This window comes from Pituophis catenifer, unplaced genomic scaffold, assembly GCF_029215685.1.
Source record: "Pituophis catenifer annectens isolate HBS135680 unplaced genomic scaffold, rPitCat1.0.hap2 SCAF_8, whole genome shotgun sequence".
NCBI classification, from domain to species: Eukaryota; Metazoa; Chordata; class Lepidosauria; order Squamata; family Colubridae; genus Pituophis; species Pituophis catenifer.
In genome coordinates this window covers 617,921-640,775 of record NW_027256888.1, presented here as the reverse complement: position 1 = coordinate 640,775, position 22,855 = coordinate 617,921, and the positions used below count along the sequence as shown (strand labels likewise).

The window sequence follows — 22,855 nt, the reverse complement described above, 5'->3', positions numbered from 1 at the left end:
TGATTTATATCATCCTTGTCGGAATAAAAAAATAACATATATTGGCATTCAATGTACCACTTAATGGTGTAAACCTATGAATAGTTCCTTGTACCCAAAGTGGTGCAGATGTGGTGTTTGAACAATAATCCACCATATGCACTCATCAGTATTTTGTAGCCAAACAGAGTTTGTAACAAGGAATCCCTGCACTTTTTGGCATGACTAAAGTAGATTTGGCAAAAACATTGCTGCAAAATTAAAAAGGTCTAGGTAATTGTTAAATTGTGATATTTCAGCAATGAATGCGATGAATCTATTTTTTTTAAAAAAAACAAAAGCTTTTCCATATATACCTGCAAAATAAAAACCAAACAAATAAACAATTCAGGTTGCTGCTAACGTCCTTGTTCTGCGTTAGAGAGCTGGCATTGGCTGCCTGTTGTTTTTCTTCCTAACTCTTGCTCTGCATGCGTTTGTTGCTAAAGCTTGGCCTTGGGAGGCCAGAATTAGTGCCTTGGTCTCTTTCTTCAACTTTCTTTGCTCTTAGCCATTGCCAGGTCTTGTTGCTTACATCCTATATACTTTCATTAACTTTTAAAAATAAAAATATGTTAACAAATGTCCATTTGGGTCAGAAAGAAGGCTGAGAAAACGTCACATAAACTGCTTCAACTCCTACCCTCAAAACGACGCTATAGAGCACTGCACACCAGAACAACTAGACACAAGGACATCTTTTCCCGAATGCCATCACTCTGCTAAACAACTAATTTCCACAACACTGTCAAATAACTTACTAAGACTGTACTACTATTATTCTTCTCATCCTTCCTAGTACCTATCTCTTCCCGCTTATTACTATAACCATGTTGCTTGTATCTTTCAAATTATATTGTGTTTATTTGTTTCCTAGTACGATTTGATAGCTTATTAGTAACCCTGGCTGTCACTAAGTGTTGTATCTTTTTATTTTTGATTAATGTATTTTATTCTCCTTATGTACACTGAGACCATATACACCTAAAACAAATTCTTTGTGTGTCCAATCACACTTGGCCAATAAAGAAGTCAAGTCAAGTCAAGTCAAGTCAAGTCAAGTCAAGTCAAGTCAAGTCAAGTCAAGTCAAGTCAAGTCAAGTCTAGCCTAGCCTAGTCTAGTCTATTATGCACCGGAGACAAATTCCTTGTGTCTCTAATCCCACTTGGCCAATGGGATAAGAAATTCACAGCCAAAAGCTTGCATGGTTTCCAACATGAATGAAACGAGGCTGGCATGGTCAACCCACAACTGAAGCCTTTCGATGGGCAGTGATGTTCTACTCTGGGTCATGCAGAAATGGATAAGTAAGTAAAGATATGAATAAATACTTAATATTTGCTGCATGCCATGTAAGAACTGAAAGGTAACCATTTCAAAAACTGCCACTCAGTACTTCAGAGTGTTGTATTGTTCCAAAAAGTAATTCCATAAGTTTACAGGAACGTAATTGAAACTATAGGTAGCCCCTCAATTTACAACATTCATGACTGTTTGAAGTTACAACAGCAGTGATAAAGGGGACTTATGACCAATTTTCACACTTACGACTGTTGCACCATCCCTGCGGTCACATGATTAAAGCTCAGACGTTTGGCAACTTGGCAACTTATGATGGTTGCAGTGTCTCGAGGTCATGTGATCGCCTTTTGTGAGCTTCGGACAAGCAAAGTCAATAGGGAAACCAGATTCACTTAACAACCGGGTTACAACCAGGTTGTAAAATGGGGCAAAACTCGTTTTACTCAGCAATTTTGGGCTCAATTGTGGTCGTAAGTCGAGGACTCCCTGAAATCAGCCCTTAAAACAAATCACACACCTATGAGTGAGACAATTTTGTAGACATGAGAAGTCCAAGAGGGCAGGAAGTTTACTGTACATCTGAAGAAAGCCCAACAAGCCATAGAAACCATTTCCTATTTTAATGTGTTATGACATATTTCCTATCAGGAATAAAATGTTCTGTCAAAACCCATCCTGTGTGGTTTAAAAGCACAGCAAATAAATAAATATTTTTTCCATGTTGATTCAAAGCTATTGTTTCCGTTTGGCTCTGCCTTCGTTCTGTTGTGGACCAAGATAGAGAGTCTTAAATAAAATGCAAGGAAAACAATGTGCGCTCTGATTTTTTTTCTTTTAATAAAAGAGATCCAGCTACACTTATTTTGACATTTTGCAACAGTGCCCTAATTTAAGCAGTTTGGGCCCAGAGAGCGAGAGAGAGCGGGGAGCATCCAGCAAACAGAGTCTCAGAGAATGAGAACAAAACAGATGTGGGAAAAATAAACAGCGTTCCCGTCTTGGAATTTCTAAAAAGGTCTGCAAAGAGCAAACAGGACTTCTCACTGCAATTTGACTTCTAGACCCATGAGAACAGGGCTCACATGAATTAAACACATCGCCAAAGGGACCCCAGTTAGCAGAAAGTACACAGGACCTTCATTATCTCCCACCCTGCACCCCCTCTCGTTTCAGGGGTGGCTCTCAGAGGGGGTCCCTTCCCTGCTTTGCATCTCATTCCCTAGAAGGGGGCACAACTGAAGCCCACGGGGAAAAGAGAAGGACCACAACTGAGCCCAAAAGTTAGGTTGCTAAGGGAGAAATTTGTTGAGTTTTGTCCAATTTTACGACTTTTCTTGCCCCCGTTGCTAAATGAATCATAATTAGTAACATGGTCATTAAGCAAATCTGGCTTCTCCATTGACTTTGCTTGTCAGAAGGTTTCACAAGGGGATCACACGACCCCGAGACACCGAGACCGTCATAAATAAAAACCAGTTGCCAAGCATCCAAATTTTGCTCACAAATTTTGCTGCGACGGTCATAAGTGTGAAAAATGGTCGTGTATCACTTTTTCAGTGCCATTGTAACTTTGAATGGTTACAAGGTGAACTGTTGTACATCAAGAACTACCTGTATATTCTTTATTGTGAAAACTCAGACTAGATCCACTCGTGAGCAAAGGGGTCAGCTCAGTTTACTAGGTTTCCACAAGGAACAGCATCTTCTCAACCACTGCAGTGAGAGAGAATATCAAACAGAGGATGCTAAGATCAATCATTTCTGGTGGACATCAGAAACTGCCACTTGGTCATACGGTTAAGGCAAGAGTCCTGGTCTTGGAGAACCTCATCCGTTTCTGCCACACTTGCTGCTGAACTGTTGCTCCTCAGTCATCTTAGAACTTGCCAGGGATCTTAGCAGTTGGCAATGGATGTCCTCTGTGGCTGGACATGGGTGAGCAGTTCTTAAGGTCAGGAGGTGCACGATACCACAGCGACATCAAGACCACAGGCACAAATTCTGATCTCTAAGACACAGAGGCTAATAATTATAATTTTTATTTGTTTCCTTTTTTTGGAAATACACAAATGTTATAGCGTGGCAAGGTTCAGAGGAATAGCAGGAAGGGGGCATTAGCCATTCTCTTATAGCACTTTCTTTCCTTCTTTTCTAAGACAAAGGAAACAAATATTGGTTTTGTATATTTTCCCTCGGGGGGGGGGGAATACATTTAAGGAAAACCCGGCTGTTCTTATTTTCAAAAGTTAAGCCGAGTTCTTCAATTTTTCAAATTTCAAATTCATTCTTTTACAACTCAATGTCCTTTTTAAAGACGTCTTCCAAACGATCAAAAGAGCATTGGTATTTAAAGCAATGCTACTCGTGCCCAGATTAAGGTGATATCCCAGTTGATTGACTGACTGACTGACTGACTGACTGACTGACTGACTGACTGACTGACTGACTGATTGATTGATTGACTGACTGACTGAACGAACGAATGAATGAATATCCCAGTTTAAAAGCAAACATGCTCTGAACTATAATAAGCAGATGATTGTGGTCATTGGTAAAATTACACCTTATATGATTAAACCAAAGGAGAGAGCTTGTTTTGTCTGTTTATCTGGCTTAGTGTAAGACTCTGGTATTTAGTGCATTCATTGCACTAATCAATGCACATGCAATACTTAAGCAAACCCAATTAGCATGATGCATTTATTACTTCAGTTGTAATTGCAGTAGAAATTACAAGGTTGCACTAAAACAACTTTAATTAATTAATTAATTAAAAACAGTCGTTTGCACCCATTGGCACATGATGGGAAAGATGGGGTGCTAAATGAAGAGGGAGACCACGGCAAAGAGGTCAAGATTTAAGTGTATCCTAGACAGAAAACACTTACAAAAATATAGAAGGGGCCTGGGGTACAGTAAGACCCACAGAGGTTGTTCCAAGAAATGGCTGCTAAGAAAGTCAGAGATCTGAATCAGGTATAGAATTCCCTCTCATGAGTAGAATCCAGAGCTGACCAACTTTGACCCAGGACATGACTTACTGTTCAATCACAATCAAGTCAAAGAACAGGAACACATCCAGAATTGGTGCAAAATCTAAGCCAGAAACACATTTGTGCTACAAGCTGCTGTTTTCTGAAGTTCTTGCTCTACGGATTCAGACAAAAAGGAGCTCACCTTTTCTGTAATTTGTCTTGCTCCTGTCATCATTACTCACGTTTCAAAATTCCATCCACTTCATTTTCAGCTCCCAATTAGTTCCACAGTAGGGTATACTGGTATACAGTGCTCTACATAGTAGGGTACACTGGTGCTAAAAGGACTCAATGGCTCAGCGGTTAAAAGCGCTGAACTTGTCAGCTGGAAAGCTGTCTGCCGTGTTCGAGACCTGGAGCGCTGGAGACAGGCTGAGCTCCTGTTCAGTGCTCCAGCCGATGTAGCAGTTGGAAATGCGAGTAGATAAATTGGTACCACTTTGGTGGGAAGGCAACGGCGTTGTGTGACTTCACTGTATAATCTTGCTAGCCACATGACCACAGAAATATCTTCGGACGCTGGCTCCCTCAGTTAAGAAACAGCGATGAGCACTGCCAGATACAACTGGACAGGGGAAACCTTTGCCTTTATACTGGTGGTACTGGGTAGCAGCTTGATATTAATACAGATAGTCCTCCGCTAACAAATATTTGTTTAGTGACCATTTTAAGTTATAAAAGCATGGTCAAAGTGACTTATGGCTGATCCTCACTGCAACATCCCCACGGCCACGTGATCGAAATTTCAGGCAATTTGCATATGTATTTACAAGAGTTACCACATCCTGGATGTTCTGATCACCATTTGCAAGCAAAGTCAACGAGGCAAGCTGGACTCGCTTAATAACCGCATGCTTCATTTAACAAGTGCAGTGATTTGCGTAACAACCATGGCCAAAAAAAAAAAAAAGACTTTACAACTGGCCACGACTCACTTATTTTGCTTAGCAACGTAAATCCTGATTCCAACTGTGGTCATTAAGTCAAGACTCTCCATAAACTGTTTTGTGTTACAGTTCTCGGCCCAATGACCCATTTGCTCTTTTGAAAATCATTTGATTGGACTTACAGTAAAAAAAAAAAAAAGACACAGAAAAGTGAAAGATGTGCATCAATTTCTAATGGAAATGAGCCTCCCTGTTCTCTTTCAGCATTCAGCCGATGTCCATTATAATGGTGTGAAATGTGATATTAGTTGCCGATGCAACGGTCATGACCGTTGCCATGAAAGCTCCCTCATTAATTTCCCTGGTGCACTGACCTGAATAAGCATTCTATAGAATGGCTTCTTCATCAAAAGGAAGGAGAGGAATAAGAGATGCTTGAAGAGATGTGGAAGTAATTTACTCCATCATCGGCCTTAAAAAACACACACCCCAGTCCCCATTCAAAGATTTCTATCTCGGTTCTTTTCTTTTCTATATTCTTACCAACTACTCGTAAACGGTTTTTCTTTTTGCTGCAAGCAAAAAAATCTCATACCAACTACTCTTCCTATCGTGGCCAGACTATATCCTGAATATATTGCTTAGCATAACATGCTACCGTGTTTCCCCGAAAATAAGACCCTGTCCTATATTTTTTTGAACCCTGGAATAAACGCTTGGCCTTATTGCCATGCGCTCAAAAGCCCGATTGGGCTTATTATCAGGGGAGGTCTTATTTTGGGGGAAACAGGGTAGTAAGAGTATTTTAACTAAAGCCTATTGACTATTATAAATGTATAACTTTTTTTTTATTATAAAGGAAGAAGTTTGCCATTGTAAAAGTAATACTGAAACTAGCAAACTCGGGCAGCAAATGACCAGTCACAGCACTTTAATGTTGCATTAATAAATGTGAGGCTTTTACAACTTAATTATTTTTTTTTAAATTAGGAAACTCTTGACAATAAGCTTAGCCAGAAGAGAATGCTGCAGGTATCTCTCAGACCTTATAATTCAGAAGCAGCTGCAATGGTTCAGATAACTGCTAGGAGGCAAGTCGAAAAATCCACATATTTTTCAGCTAGAATTTATATGGATCTTTCCAGCCAATGGCCTGGAGCAGGAACTGCCAAGCTGCAAAGACGTCAGAGTTTCAGCCAGTCAATATTTGAGCACCAACACAAAACTTTGCTGTGACTTGAATATAAAGATATGGAACTAGCAGCATTTTGAGCCACTGTCTGAAGCCAAAGTTAATACATAATAGCTACAGAATCACCTCTCATCACTGAACATCTTAACATTTGGAAAAGTACATCTTGTTCATATCTAAACTCCATGTAGACTGCATGCAAAAGCATTCCTAGAACATACAAGAGACAAAAAGCCTATACAGTATCTACAAAAATAATTGTTTTTTGTTCTTGCTTTGTTAGGTTTTTGTTTCTTGGAACCTTTTTAAAATCACATTTCAAGCTTTTCTTCCTTAAAATTAAACAGAGAGCTGGGCTGTTACAGACGAAGCCTCCCTTTGTTATTTTAAGCAAGAGCAATAATATATAGGAAGCTAACACTTTTATTAAGGACGTTTTTTCCTCCAGAAAATGATAAGATAAGATAAGATAAGATAAGATAAGATAAGATAAGATAAGATAAGATAAGATAAGATAAGATAAGTGAAATAAAATAAATAAGAATAGAGTAGAGTAGAGTAGAGTAGAGTAGAGTAGAGTAGAGTAGAGTAGAATAGAATAGAATAGAATAGAATAGAATAGAATAGAATAGAATAGAATAGAATAGAATAGAATAGAATAGAATAGAATAGAATAGAATTCTTTATTGGCCAAGTGTGATTGGACACACAAGGAATTTGTCTTTGGTGCATACGCTCTCGGAGTACATAAAAGAAAAGATACGTTCGTCAAGAATCATAAGGTATAATAATAAAATAAAATAAAATAAAATAAAATAAAATAAAATAAAATAAAATAATAAAATAAAATAAAATAAATAAATAAAATAAAATAAAATAAAATAAAATAAAATAAAATAAAATAAAATAAAATAAAATAAAATAAAATAAAATAAAATAAAATAAAATAAAATAAATAAAAATGAAATGAAATGAAATATACCATCAAAGAAATAGACACGTGGACATTTCCAGTCAGTAGATACACAGCTGGAATAAGAGTCTGGACTCTATGGATAACTAGGAAAACAATGGCAATGAATCAGTGCTCTTCACCCACACACACAATGCCTTTTATGGGCTCTACTCTGCAAGAAAAATAGGTGGGCCTGGCACGTTGCAAGTAGACCGGACAGCTGAAGAACCAAAGGGGGCCTCGGAAGAATACCTGAAGGATAGATGTGAAGAGGATGTACTGAAGGTAGTACAGATAGTCCTCAACTTACAACAGTTCATTTAACGACCATTCAACTTTACAATGGCACTGAAAAAAGTGACTTAGAACCGTTTTTCACAGTTACAACCTTTGCAGCGTCCCCGCGGTCATGTGATCGAAATTCAGAGGCTTGGCAATCGACTCGTATTTATGACTGTTACAGTGTCCTGAGGTCACATATCCCCTTTTGTGACCTTCAGACAAGCAAAGTCAATGGGGAAGCCAGATCCACTTAACAACCGGGTCACTAACTTAATCACCAAGTCCACTGCAGTGATTCACTTGACAACTGTGGCAAGGAAGGTCATAAAAAGGGTTTTAACAAGTTTCTCACTTAACAACAGAAATCTTGGGACTCAATTGTGGTCGTAAGTTGAGGGCTGCCTGTAGACCATGGAGACTTAATGAGTATCAAGACAGACCAAAGTGGCTTACAAGAAAGACCAAACGAAGAACAGGAAAGGGACATGACAGAGCAAAGGGTTCCATGACTAGCACACACAAAAAACCTAGTGAAGTATCCAGTATATAGCAAGGAGACCTGGCAGTGGCCAAGAGCAGTGAAGTTGAAGAAAGAGAAAGAGGAGCTTCTTCTGGCTGCAGAAGACCAAGGTCAAATGCATAGAAAGCCAGACCTGAGAAGACAGCAACGGACAGCAGAGGCTGTCTCTGCAAAGAAGCTGAAGAAACAGTAGACCGTCTGGTTAATTGTGGCAAGAAGGTCCTTCAGGTTGGCCACAAGCAACAGCATGACAAAATAGCCACGATGGATGATGCCCTGGTCCTCTGACATAATGAAAAAGGAACCACCAGAGAAGATGCATGAAACAATCAACAACATCTTCAAAGGAACAAAATTCACAAAGAGAAGAAGGAAACAACACATCACCTTTCTTGTGTATCTTTATCAGCAGAAGAAATGGCGGCAAATGAAAAAAAACACAACTCTTTATCAGAAGGCAACTCACACGAACCAAGCCCCCCCCCACCAGAGTTACAGCCCAATGTCCCACAAGAGGAGTGAGTAAGAGTTCTGTTTGGAGGTCAGAAAAAGGAAACAGATTGCCTATACCTCTTCCAGATGGATACCCCCACAACTTTATATCCAAAAGACCCTGGCCACTCAACCCAATGCAGCACAGGCAGCCCAGACTATGGACAGGATAACAAGGCCATACCTCAAAAACATTTCAGAAAAAGCTCACAGACTATTACAACCACAAGGCATCATCGCCTTAGCATACAACCCAACAAAACCCTCCAAAACATCTTCAAAGCTAAACCTAATCCAAGTCTAACCAAGGAAGTGCCAAGGAGAAAGCAAAGCCCCCTCCCCCCCCATCAACTCTGACAGGGCCAACTACGGCATAGAAACAGAGAAGGAGTCCCACCTGGCACTGAAGATGTTACTTAACCAGGGAATCAAACAGCTGCAAGAAAACAAACACTCAGAGAACACCAAGGACTTTGCATCGGAATTTAAGATTTTAAAATTTTCTTTGATGATATCAAAAGTATCTTGAACTTAGGCCAGGAAAAGGACCAGAAGAATCAAAGCTTTCCATTCCTGGAACTTGAGTAGAGCCAGGTTATTTAACCAAGTTATCTTCAAAAAAAAAAAAAAACCTCAAAACTTGCCTGGATTAGAATTGCACTCTCGTGGTTTTGTTCCTACACCATCATAGCCACAGGGCTAGCAAGTGTGACCCGTGTGCTGAAGGGTGGAATAAGTTGATCCCGTACTGTATTCCCGTGGTGTTCAGCATCTACTCTACATAAAACCAGAGAGAGCTGTACTGTAATGGGTTGCAGTGACAGATCATTAAGTTGACGTTCTCCAGAGAGCTCTCTTTCTCCTCGTCAACCGTCTGGTGAGGCAGGAGACACACTGAACAGGTGTCTGAAGGCAACAGCCAAGTGGATAAACTGAGCTTCTATCTTAATTAGATGTCAATTATTGGTTTAATGGTTTGGGGTGATGGCTTTTAACCCCACATAGTCAAGTTACGACTCCATTATAGACCAAGTTTGGAGTCTGCAGATGTGATTATGTCTCCCTTTACTCTACAATGGAGTTCAGCTACGACTTGAAATATTTTTCATCGGCTCAAATTGGTCTGCCAGGAGCAATCCTTATTTTATGAAGACAGATAACTATGGAGAAGATGAGTTTCCAAAATATCAAAGCCCAGGTTATTAATCGGGTGATGCCCTTGAATACAAAGCAAGTTCAGATGATTCCGCGTATGGTGGGGGGTGATCTGATTTCTGGGCTGAAGTGGGCAACTGCTGGTTTCACCTTTCCAATATTTAAAAGCTTAATTCAAGGTACAAGTTTGCTTGAGAGCTCAGACGCCCAGTATTTGATGGCATCTGGTAAAAGCCACAATATCATCAGAATGACCCTGTGAGTATCATGATATCGCCATGCAACTGATCTGAATTTAATACTTGCACAATCTGAATGTTGACATTATATGACGTACAGTATAGATCTATGGAGATTCTCAATCATCCGGATCATAGTTGTCCCGAAGTTGCTTTTCCAAAAAGGCATCTAGACTTTCTTGCTCTTTCTCTTTGAAAATGTTTCCCTTCTCATCCAAGCAGCTGCTTCAGTTCTAAAGTTTATTAGATCTTCAAAATAGTTTCCTTGAAAACGTTTCGTTTCTCTGAACTGAAGCAGCTTCTTGGATGAGAAGCGAAACCTTTTCAAAGAGAAAGAGCAAGAAAGTCCACTTTTTGGAAAAGCGTCTTTGGGACATATTTGGCATATAACATCTTTTGCTCCTCATACCGCCTACTTCCTTTTGGAGGCTCATGTGATCTTCTCTTCAGACATCTATTTCACATTATGCATTTCACACCGAGAAGGGATAACAATGAACACTTGTCACAATTAAACAGCAAGTCTAAAATAAATAGCTAAATAAAAATGTTAGCAGTTTACAGGCAAGTTCTTATAAACAGGTTAAGGCCATCAACCATAAAGTATCCGTTTTTCTTCTTCTCTGAACATCCTACATCGAAAAGAACGAGGGTATAAGATTGAAGTCAATATTTATTTAGCATTTTGAAATGCAAAGAGTGTGCGTTGAATGGAGTCAATAAAAATGACTGACACGATCATGAATCCTGTTCAAGAGCAAATGCCAAATGTCTGCCCGTCTGAAAAGCCAAAATATTTTACAGGCTCTTCCTCCTTTCTCCCTGATCTTAGACACTTCTAACCTACGTGAAGGACAACCTTTCAAGAAAGCAAGGTGTGCTACTCCTGGAGAAACGTAACAGTTTACTTTTGAAAAGTGATTCTAAGCATTAGAAACTCATAGGTGCAGCGATTAATGATAAAAACAGTCTGATGGTTCTAATAAAGGAGAATAGTTGAAGGTCGGGGTTGACATGAGGGGTCAGGGGTCTCCCTGAGCTTGGTTGTTTTCTTGCAGATGTTTCATGACCCAACTAGGTAACATCATCAGTGCTGATCATCATCATCATCATCACTACCACTGATGATGTTATCTAGTTGGGTCATGAAACGTCTTCAAGAAAACAACCAAGTTCAGAGAGCACCAAGGACCTCCCCACTTGGAGAGTTCTTCTTAAAAGCTGAATTAGTGACCACTGGAACATCTTGAAGTGACAAGTTTTATCTGGTTTATCCTATGCCAGCAGTCCTATTAAAACCTCTTAATAAGGCACCTGCTAGATATATTGGCCATCAGTTTCCTAGTCCCTAGCAAGCATTTCCATGGCAACAGACCAAACTTGGTTAGAAGTTACAGGGACAGGCACATATGCACAATATCAGATTGGGGGAAAGTGTTAACAACTATGCTCTGAGGGAAATTTTACAAACTTTTACCAGTATTTTTAATTGTTGCTATTCAGTTCATCCACTGGCGCCTTATTTCCACTGGAGCCAAAGGGGCCTTATTTTACGATGGTCATGAGTTATGATGCAAATCGTGGGCTCCATCACAGCCCTTAAGTCAAGAACCACCTATGCTTTGGGGCTGCAAATATCTAGGCAACCACTAGAGGGCAGCAGTTAATTAGCCTTTTCTGTATCTTTTTGCTGCCACCTAGAGTCCATGTGGATTTTGTGACCCTAATTTGAGAGCCCAAACTATATACAAGTGGTCCTCGACTTACGACCACAACTGAGATCAAAATTTCTGTTGCTAAGTGAGACATTTGCATAAGTGAGCTTTGCCTCATTTATAATCCACAGTTAGTAACAAGGTTGTGAGGTGAATCTGACTTTGTTTGTCAGAAAGTTGCAAAAGGTAATGAATGACATGACCCCCAGGACACTGCAACCGTCATAAATACGAGTCAGTTGCCAAGCGTCTGAATTTTGATCACGTCACCACAGGGAGGCTGCACAGTCGTAAATGTGAGAAATGGTTATAAGTCATTTTTTTCAGGGCTGTGAACAGTCATTAAATGAAAGGTTGTAAGTAGAGGAGTATGTGTACAAGTATATGTATATGTTAGGATGGATGGATGGATGGATGGATGGATGGATGGATGGATGGATACTACTTTCATGTTACATTCTCCAGCCACTAAAATGGCCAATGTTAGGGTGCTTGTAGGCCTTTTCTATGTGTTCCATTCTTAATTCAATAGAGCAGTTCATGATCTATGCCTCGCATTTGCTAGCGTAGCAAATATAGACTGAGCAGTTCTTCCGGTAGGACTTCGAAACCCCACTTGGCTCCCATCAAACCAGCTCCCTTAATAGGACCCAGGGGAGAGGAGGACTCATCTAACCCACAGAGCTTCCTCTTCATCTTCTGTTTTGCAAACATGACGTGACAACGCAGCCTTCGGTTGTGCGTGCATTTCCATGGTCGAGTCACACTTTACAGTACAATTACTTAAACTGATTTACGAAAAGAGAAACAATCTTTAATACATTTTGATTTTGTTAAAAAAAAAACAAGGTTCATAGAACAGACCCTACATCAATGAAACAGAACGATGGGGTGCCATTGTAAATTTGTGGGGGTGCAACAATGATAACTATCAAAGCTGATCTAATTCTGCTAATATGAAATTTAAAAAATTGAAGAGAATGAGGAGCCAATGAGGGAAAAGATCAGGATTTAAGCAGAGTCCTATGGGGTTCTTATCAAAAAATTTTCCATCGTGTCAGTCATAATCCAGCATGAAGAATTGCTGGCAAGGAAAAATGCTCCTCCTGGCTTCATCCGAAGTCACAAGGACCCAGGAAAGCAAGTGGGTTTCCTGGAGAGTAAGCCCTCTGTCTTCTGTGTGCCGTGGCACTTCTTTGACTCCCCAAATGTGTCTGGCAAGCGTTCAAGTAACAATAATCCACATATCTTTTCACTTCCTACACTCTTTAGCAAATCATACGTCATGGCCTCACGATGTTCAATTTATGAAGCAGCCGGAGCTCTTGCAACAAACAAGGCACAGAAAAACAAATACTTGATTTCATTCACTGCAATCTTAGGGCCACAACATTTCCTCAAGGTTGGTAACCTCCAATTCTACCGTTACAAAGAGATCCCGTTTGGTGTAGTGATTTAAAGGCCTCGGGCCAGACACTGAGGGACCACGAGTTCTAATCCAGCCTTAAACATGAAGCCTGCTGGGTGACTTTGGGCCAGTCACTCTCTTTCAGCCCCAGGAAGAAGTCAATGGCAAACCACATCCCAAAAGGTTGCCCAAAAAGTGTTGTTCATGGGGTCACCAGGAATTAAAAACTGACTTGAAAACCCACACTTAAAAACAAGTAGGAGAACAAACACCGTTCTAAATGCCAGGAGCATCTCTCTTTGCACTGCTAACAAGGCCAACGATTTCATGGATTCTTTGCAGAGCTAAGGGTGGGAACTCTACTCAAGGAGGAGCCAGCCCACTTATTTCCAGCAATGCCATGTAGTAAATCAAGAAAGATTCTCTCGGTTACCTACGTGGGTACGTATGCCAGCTCTGAGACAAACCGAACACGCATTTAACAGATGGCACCCTCTCCCAAGTACCCAAATGAACACCAGGCTAGCTTTGTGATGCTGAAACTGTTACCCACTGTGTATTACTATGCCTTTTCTCTCTCCATAGCAACTAGACAGCCATCCAATACTCACAAAGGGATGGGGCTAAATCGTGCTCACGTCCTTGCAAGCAGGGGACCCTCTTAAATATGGGGGGAGGAGGAAAAGTTCCCAGTCCATCCTTTGTTTATCTTAACAATAACAAGGAGGGCTTGTCTGTCTGTCTGTCTCCCTCTCTCTCTCTCTCTGTATGTAGGAGAAAAGTTTGGGAGGGGAAGGGCAGAAGGTAGCAAAACTCACATGGACCAACTATCAACAGTGAATCAACCTACTGAAAATTCATACACAAGGAAAAACACCCTGGGTGTAACCAAGTCAAACAGTTACCTAAATGCAGAGCAATCATGTCAATCCATATCTCACAGTCTCAATTATATTAGCCAACAGGGGTTCTTCTCTGGAAGGCAGTGGTTGGAGGGTTATTAACCTGAAGCATCTCGTATGCCAAATCTTTGTTCTTCTGTTCAGCTACAGATACAGATTAACAGAGTTGGAAGGGACCTTGTAGGTCATCTAGTCCAACCCCCCTCTGACCAAGCAGGAGACCCTACACCATTTCTGATAGAGGGCAATCCAGTCTTTTCTTGAAAGCCTCGTGATGAAGCTCCCACAACTTCTGGAGGCATCTTCTGTTCCATCGGTTGATTGCTCTCACTGTCAGAAAATTCCTCCTTATTTCCAGGTTGAATCTTTCCTTGGTCAGTTTCCATCCATTGTTCCTTGTCTGGCCTTCGGGTGCTTTGGAGAATAGCTTGGCCCCCTCCTCTTGTTCAGTGTGGGCCTCCCTCACACAGGGCTCTCTGGGACTTGCCCATATATTCAGGAGAGGCCAGTATTCAGAAGACCAAAATGCCAGGGCTCAGGACCATCTCTCCCCCTTCCTCAATACTCCCTGTCTCCTTAGAGCTCAGCATCACTCTTGTGGTACCTGTGGGAGGAGACTGTCTTCCAATCACCTGTGTCAGTGGATGATGGCTATCTCAGTTACCATGCCCCATGAGATGGCCTGTTTAGCTGAACGTGGCTGAACTCTGGAGCAAAGAGCATGGAATGATGGTTGGGAGACTTCCTGAAGGCCACCTGGGGAAGTCAAGGAATATTCCTGGCAGAAGGAAGGTGCAAAGTCCTTTTCTGTATCATTGGCCACTTTTATGAAGTGTCCGGAATGGAGAAGTAGGTTTGGTTTCTTTTAAATAAAAACCTACCCCCAAATACATGGTTACACATTGATACCTTTCTCTTTTTCATGAGCGTTTCCTCCTATCCTTGGAGGGATTATATTGAATACAGACTGTTGTGTCTACCAAGTATCAGGATTAAAGAGAATGTAACAATGGGAGGCCGGGTTTGAAGTATTTCATTCAATTTTTCTAGCAAGAACTTTTTCAGTGTTTTTTGCATTTTTTTTTCAAATATGCTAATATTTTTCAAAACACCTTTAAAGTAAATTAAAAAAAAAACCATGTAACACAATTGCTCTATAGTCTAGGGAAAGACTTAAAAATGAAGCTGAGTAGGAAATGACACCATAAAATGGGACCTGTCTTCCACTGAGCTTAAAACAGTATAATGAGATAGGAGTGACTACTCCCTTTCCCCAGGAACATCTTGTGTTTATTGCTCTCTTAGCAAATGACTCACACTCATATCAAAAGATGGATCAATGCAACATGCTGCATTTTGGATCTTGACTTATCGGGACTGTCAATTAAACCTAACACCAAACTATTAGCCACGTTCCACGAGAAAGAGAAGGAAATGTGTCAAGTGAGGCCTTGGGAAAACCATGCTTTCCTTCCATGGCAGATCAGCTAGCTCCAACCAAAGAGATTAAACTAACAAGATAACCAAAGCTGCCTTCCTCTTTGGGAAAGCTACGTTCCCAACCTCTGAGTAAGAAGTGAACTCATAACGTGCTTTCCTTCCAGGTAGCTCCTATTATTGTCAGAATGTTAATTGTTCATATCATCTGTTTTCTTCAAAAAGACACATTCAGTATATGTATATGTGTATCTGTACACAGAATATTGTGATATACACTGTATATACAGAATCACTGACGGGGGAGATAACCTTCTGTTCTAATTCTGTGTTGATGTTATTAAACTAGTCTCTTACTAAACTCCTTTCCTCCCTCTCTAAGAAGTATCTAAAGATGAGAAAGAATTACAAGACGTATCTGATTTCGGTGGGAAAGACCTGCTAGTCTTCAATTCATCCAAGTTCCATTAAAACCTAATATTCAAGCTAATAGCCATAATCACATCTTGTGCACAAGCAGCCTTCACAAGTTCAACCACTGTAGCAACTCCTAAACACAAGGTTTTTCAACATGGAATCATTATTGAGGAAGTGGAAATCTGAGATGCACAACTATTGTTAGATTCCTAGCTACATTAAGATAACAAAAATGTTCACTCCTTGTCATTTCATAGACCAATTATGGGACAACCAATTTTTTGCTCTCAAGATAATCTTTTCTTTCAGATTCTCCATGCAATATTTATGTCTGTCCATCATAGCATTTCGACATGTGAGCTGGTCCCTTCCATGCCCAAGGAATATAAAAATCCCAGCAGTTACCATATTGATTGATGTAAAAGATGGAATTCGCTGTTTTTTGTTATGTTGTTACAATGGTATACTTTCTTTTAAGCCCTTTGCATTAGGAAAACGTAATATGAAAATGACATTACAGGCTGCTTGAAAACCACAGGAGCAACCTGCCAGAAACCCATCCTTCTCTTAAAACCCTCTTCCCTGAAATAAATAGAAAACTCATTGTCAAAACTGCAAAACATCCTAACCAGGTACTTTGTATTCAGTATTAATCAAAGGAACAGATCAAAAAATATCTTCAGCTGTACAGCTGGTTTACAAAATGCCTTGAACGATTCTTAGCATAAACTAACTACCAAAAACCTTCTTACGACCCTTAAACATCATACCTTAAAAAGGAGAATCTACTATCAGCAGTTTCTATGGAAATTGTCAAAACAAAAAAAATCACATTTTACTCTTAACTTGCTGTTAGCCAGTAGCTAGGCAGTTCCAAGAATTGTGGCCTGCAGGAACTTCCACTCCAAATTATTTTTCCCTTCTGAAACAATTCAGTCTTAGCCCCTTGTACAACAAACATCCATGACTATATCCAAAGAGGGTAAAAAATAAAATATTAAATATCTTAGGGCAATACTTTGGAACACATTTCATGACACACAATTTTAATTTGTTACTTGGCATCATGAGATCAAAATCTTGTAAGAGTATGAAAGGGTTTATTTAATAACATACCCAAGAAAATGTTTGCATTGAAGTTTTGTATGGATGCCAACCAACAAATAAGAAACTTATTTGTTTCAAGCGTTCAAAACGGAGCTACGCAACCTATAAGTTGTAAAATTTCCTGTGGTGACTTCCCTCAGTGCTCAGCTAGGTGTCTGCTGTATCTAATGCTGCGGTGAAGATGTTACATTTTTTAAAACAAATAAAAGATAATTTCCTTGGGAGCAAATTTGGTATAGTTAAGGTTAAGGCATTAAGCTAGGAACTGAGAAACCATGAGTTTTAGTCCCGTTTTAGACACCAGTTTGTGACTTGGGGCCAGTCCCTCTCTCTCAGCCCTAGGAAGCAGGCAATGGCAAGCCACTTCTGAAATCTTGCAAAGAAAATTGCAGGCATTTGTTAGACAGGAGTCAAGTTTGACTCAAAGGTTACATGCCTGTCTGTCTGTCTGTCTGTCTGTCTGTCTGTCTATGATAGTTCTATAAGAGGAAAGCTATAAGCAGGATCTCCATACAATTACAAAGAGAAATTCATCTATCAGCTTTCTTTTTATCCACTCTTATAAAGGCATATAATAAATCTCAAAGGACTGGTCTCCATGCAAATATCTTCTTCTTTCTTTGCAACTACACAGAAAACCAACCTGTTCTTCACTATTTAAACTCTTCCTCAAAGGGTGACTTAATGCACTCTCTCTTTTGAGTAATAACTCCTAAAAGACCCTTCTAAACATGGGAAAAGTGGAACAGAGAGAAAAAACTGCATCCATACACAGGATTAAAAAAAAAAAGACAAAACAAGAACAAAGACAAAACAATGTTTGCACAACTAATAAAGTGTTGTTTTTAAAAAGTCGGAATGTAAGCAAAGCACACAGCTATGGACACATATGGAAATACTTTCCCAACTTAAATCCTAAAGCTTAAGTGCTACCAAAATCAATATCCACACCACCAAAGTGCAACTTTCAGAAAAGTTAGCTAAGGAATGTGCAAGTAAACACTTAAAGGAACAGGATAAATCTCTCAGAGTTTTACCACCAACTAATTAAACTAAACATCTTCTGTTTTGTTTATATCCAATTCAATGCAAATAGTATTTACTTAAAGTTGATCCCTTTTTGGTCTTTTTTCCTCTTTTACACAATAGTTGAATTTATCACACCACTTCACAAGTTCTTACTCCCAATTCTTCAATTAATAAAGGAGAACATGTGTAGCTCAGGGTCGACATGAGGGGTCCTTGGTGGTCCCTGCACTTTCTCGTTTTCTGGCAGACGTCTCATGACCCAAACTAGGTAACATCATCAGTGCTAGTCCTATTTTTAATCCATCATCCCTCCACTAGCACTGATGGTGTTACTTAGTTTGGTCATGAGACGTCTTCCAGAAAAAAACCAAGCTCAGGCAGCACCAAGGACCCCTCAACTTTTCCAGTTGCTTACTTTTTTTAAGACAAGGGATATGGAAAACTACAAAGAACCAAGACTTTATGGAACCAATGGAGGAGCTGGCACCCGGGTCTGGCAAAAGCTGGGAAGTATGGACATTGTTGAATAGACTGTCCACTGATACAACAAGATCCAGAGACACCCTGAGCAAATGGGGCTATCCGATGGCTTCTGCCCTCTGCAATTGTGGTGACATGCACACAACAACACGTGTGTAGACCTGCCTTTTGTGTCCTGATCAGTGTACACCTGGGGACCTCATGGCAGAATGCAATTCATATTGCTAGTTTCTGGGCAAGATCTCTTCATATTTTAATCTTGTATTTTATATTGTATGTTATATAGTATGCCATATTTTAATTAGGAGGCTTCTGACCCGAATAAACAAAGCCACAGGGTATATCAACATATACTATGGTTAGATTACGCCATTTAACAGAAGTAATTTCTGCAGAAAAATTGTTTTCGTGCCTTTTGATGGTTTGCAAGTCAAACCCCCAAGTGTCTCTTACAAATATATATTTTTCTTCCAAAGAATGGAATTCACATTTACAGCCATACTTGCTGGCAAGAAAACATTACACTGCACTGTTTTTTTTCAATAAATAATCCGTGTGGATTAACCAGAGAAGCAAAAAAGGGAAAGAAGGAAGCAACATCAACTTGCTCTCTATATTTAAAATTAATTTTTAAAAAAACTTACAGTCTCTCCAACTCTTTTAAGTCTTGAAATGCTCCTCTCTCAATTGTAGTAATCTTGTTTTCCATGAGTTGACTGAAACGCAGAATAAAATGCTCTGAAACTCCAGCAATCAAACAGTGATTAGCACCAATTATTACAATACTTGGCAGTGGATACTCTTACAGTCACCTCTCCTTATTAACTCTGCAATTCTCACTCTATTCTTAACTTTCCATCCAATTTAATGTGTTAAGCCTGTCACATGATATTGCCGTGTCAGTTAGAGAGAAACCAAACTCTCCATTCTTTTAAAAGAGAAAGAGAGGGAGAGAGAGAGAGAGACCTTAAGCCTGTTTAAGAAATTCAGGGGTCAGAGGTGAGGAAAATATATGTCTTAACTACAAAAAGGCAAAGGTACTGTTTAACGACAAAATGTAGAAATATGTACCGAGCCAAATCTATGAAGCTCCTCTTTAATGAAAGTACATTGTAAGAACACAAAGCATGTTTTATTTTACAACGGAAGAGTCACAGGAACGATGTCTCTCCAAAGTTTGAAACTTTTCACTCACAGAAGGATGGATTAAAATTGGACAAATTAGTTCCACTTAAGCCCTGTAGAATTACTCTTCACAAATGATCACATATACACAGACACAATCCCAACACAGACACAACCTCCCTCCACCACCAAATGTATCACCTAAAGCAGGAGTTTTTCAAGAGCTCAATAACTAGTTAAAAATTTAATTTGAACCAGAAAACGATCTATGGCTACTCTTTGCTGAATTTCATCATCTTAAATTTATTTACTTAATTAGGTTATCCCAAATGCAAAACGTATTTAAAAAAATACTTTCTGATTGCAAAATATTCTGTTCCATGTGAATTGCTAAAGCACGTTCATTTTTGAAATTTCACATATATTTATAACTACAAGGAGTAATATGAAATCACAAGTGGTTACAATCCAGACTTCTATTATGGCAGTCTTCCAAACTTTTCTTACAACTGCTTTTTCTTTTACAATATAGCTGTTGTTATTTGAGACGTTAATTAATTTTTAAAAAGAGTCCTATTCATTGAAAAAACTATTTTGCATAGGACTGAAGTTCAGTAATAAAATTCAAGAAAAACTTACAGAACACGAAGATGTCTTAGACCAGCAAAATCCGTTTTTGTGATCCTTGTGATATTATTTCCATTAAGATCCCTAAGAAAAACATATCAGCAGTAAAATTAGACACCCCATAAACATAAGCCAGGCTTCTTAATGTTTCTAATAAGCTAGAAATTTGGTTTGTGGCATAACTGAAGATTAGTACTTATGCTAATTTTTGCGAACATTCATGAAAAATTTAAGTTGCAATTCTCTAAAAAAAAACCAAAATGTAATCGGATAAATTTCGCTTTGCTCCTGTTTACTGAAAAGTAGTAATTCCAAGGACTATTTTCAATAATTTGGCTTCTCATGACATGAATTGTTACGATTATTAACATTTATTTGTTTCTATAGGAAGTTGTTTTCTTACAGGAATAGCCTGGTGATTATGTAACACACTAAAAAAATCAAGAGACATTTGTACCGATAGGAGTGGGAAAGACAATTTCAGGATATAGAGAAAACAGAAGAGTTTCAATCATGTGTCAGGATATCTAACCGTGATATATACTGAGTTTTCTCCTGTACAGTATATATATATAAACACCTACACTGTTAAAATAATACTTCTACTGATGGAGGTAAAATGACACAGTTTTAATAACAATGAACTTTTGTTAAAAAGGCTGCCCAAGTTAAGTCTTAGAAAATTTGCAGCCACTGTAATATACAAACAGAATTGAACAATCAGGGAAAAGTTTTTCTTTTGTGGGCAAAATTTCATTTTGTCTGTAATAAATGAAATGGTCCTATCCTTTGGGGTATATTATTGAGAAATAACTTTATATGGAAAGCAATCTTGAAATTTATGGAATATTGTTTAAGAAAAGGAAATGGAATAATTAGCACACTCCTTTAAGGGGAGTTGGTACTGTACAAGCCACAAACGATCCACACAGGGAGAGATTTTTTTTTTTTCACCAGAGTTTATGAGTCACTTTTAGGTTTTCCCTCTCACTCCCTGAAAAACCATTTTTCACCTATTTCCAATTTTTTCCCAACCGCTTAAATAAAAATCCGCAAAAGCAACAGAACCTGTTTTAAGTAGCACTCAGCGTGCTTTTCACAATGTAACAGCAGAATTTTTCAGTGTGGATTCCAGATAATCTTTTCTCAATGTTTCCTCTCAATTTGGAATCATAAACTTTGTTGGGACAGAGTTGGAGCAGCGACGAATCCTAAAACAATTTAATATTTTAGCTAGATCTCTTAAGGCTCTTCTGAAAACAGCCCCTCTGCGCGTCCAAGCCAACCAGCAGCACCTCTAGATTAGTGTTAAGAAAGAATTGCCGCTGATTTTGAAGAAGCCCCTTTGCCATTTTCCCTCCGGCCAAGGCCTCCTGGGGGCGGTGAGATGCTGAGGGTGACCGACAGTATGAAGTGCTCTTCAAGGCAGGGCTGGGCTTTTTCTCCTGCCAGACTGAAGGCTTCCCAATGGCCCTCCCGAGAGAAGGTCCCCATCGGGTTGATTGGGCCGGGCAAAGGGAGCCGTCTTTTCATGCAAGTGGCCAAGGCGGAAATGGGGCTCCAGCTCACCTGGGGGCTTCCTTTGGGGGGCGAGGGGCAACGGAGTGGGGGCCCGCTGCCTTCCTCCGGGGAGCCCCGAGCGGAGCTGCAGCGGGCAGGAGGGGCAGTGAAGGAAGGATGGATGGATGGAAGGCAGGCAGGGGCTGCCCAGAGCGCTTCGCTCGCTGCCCGCAAGGAACCGCCGCGCTTCAGAGGCTGCGGGAGGGGAGGGGAGGGGAGGGGAGGGGGGTAAAATAGAGCCTGCTCTCTGCGGGGGGGCGGTGTGAGAGAGAGCGCGAGCCCCCTTGCCCTCTCCCGGGACCCCCCCCGCCCCCCGGGGCCACTTACAGCCTCTCGGCGTGGCGGGGCAGGTTCCTGGGGACGGTGCGCAGGGCCAGCCCGTGGCAGTCCACGCTGGGGCCGGAGCAGGAGCAGAGCGGCGGGCAGGGCTGGGCGCCCCCGTGGCCCGGCCGGAGCAGCAGCAGCAGCAGCAAAGCCGGCAGCAACTTCATGGTGTCGGCGCGGCGCCCCTCCGCCCGCCCGCCCGCCTCCTCCTCCTCCTCCTCCTCGTCGTCGTCGTCGTCGTCCCGCGGCGTCCCCGAGGGCTGGCGAGGGATGCGGCGCCGCCGCCGCCGCCGCCCGAGAAAAGCCGCCTCGCTCTGGGCTCGCGCCCTCCTCAGCCGCCGGTGCGGAACCACTTCCCGGCTAGACGCCGCCGCGGCCGGAGCCCCGCCGCGCCGCTCGCAGCAGCCCCGTCTGCCCGCCGCCCGCCCCGCACTGCATTGCGACCCTCCGAGCAGCGGCGCGGCTCCCGGGCGGAGCAGCCTCCTCCTCCTCCTCCTCCTCCTCCTCTCCTCCTCCTCACGCGGCCGGCGCCGGCAGCCGCAGCAGCCGCACGAGCCGCATCGTGGCGCCGGAGCAGCCCCGGCAGCGAGCGCCCCGTCCGTGCCCGCCTCGGCCGCCCCTCTGCCCGCAGCCCCCCCTCGCGCAG

General features: G+C 41.0%; 1 protein-coding gene across 1 annotated transcript in view; it reads right to left on the bottom strand.

The window, feature by feature from the left end:
- The window catches only part of SLIT2 (slit guidance ligand 2), a 198,265-nt gene extending 175,889 nt beyond the window's left edge, over positions 1–22,376 (bottom strand). Inside the window, exons 1-3 of the mRNA XM_070948985.1 lie at positions 22,213–22,376; positions 20,338–20,409; positions 19,218–19,289 (exon numbers count right to left, since the gene is read on the bottom strand). Coding sequence (XP_070805086.1) covers positions 19,218–19,289; positions 20,338–20,409; positions 22,213–22,376 — 308 coding nt within the window. The remainder of the gene's footprint in view (positions 1–19,217; positions 19,290–20,337; positions 20,410–22,212) is intronic.
- Positions 22,377–22,855: the final 479 nt, after the last annotated feature.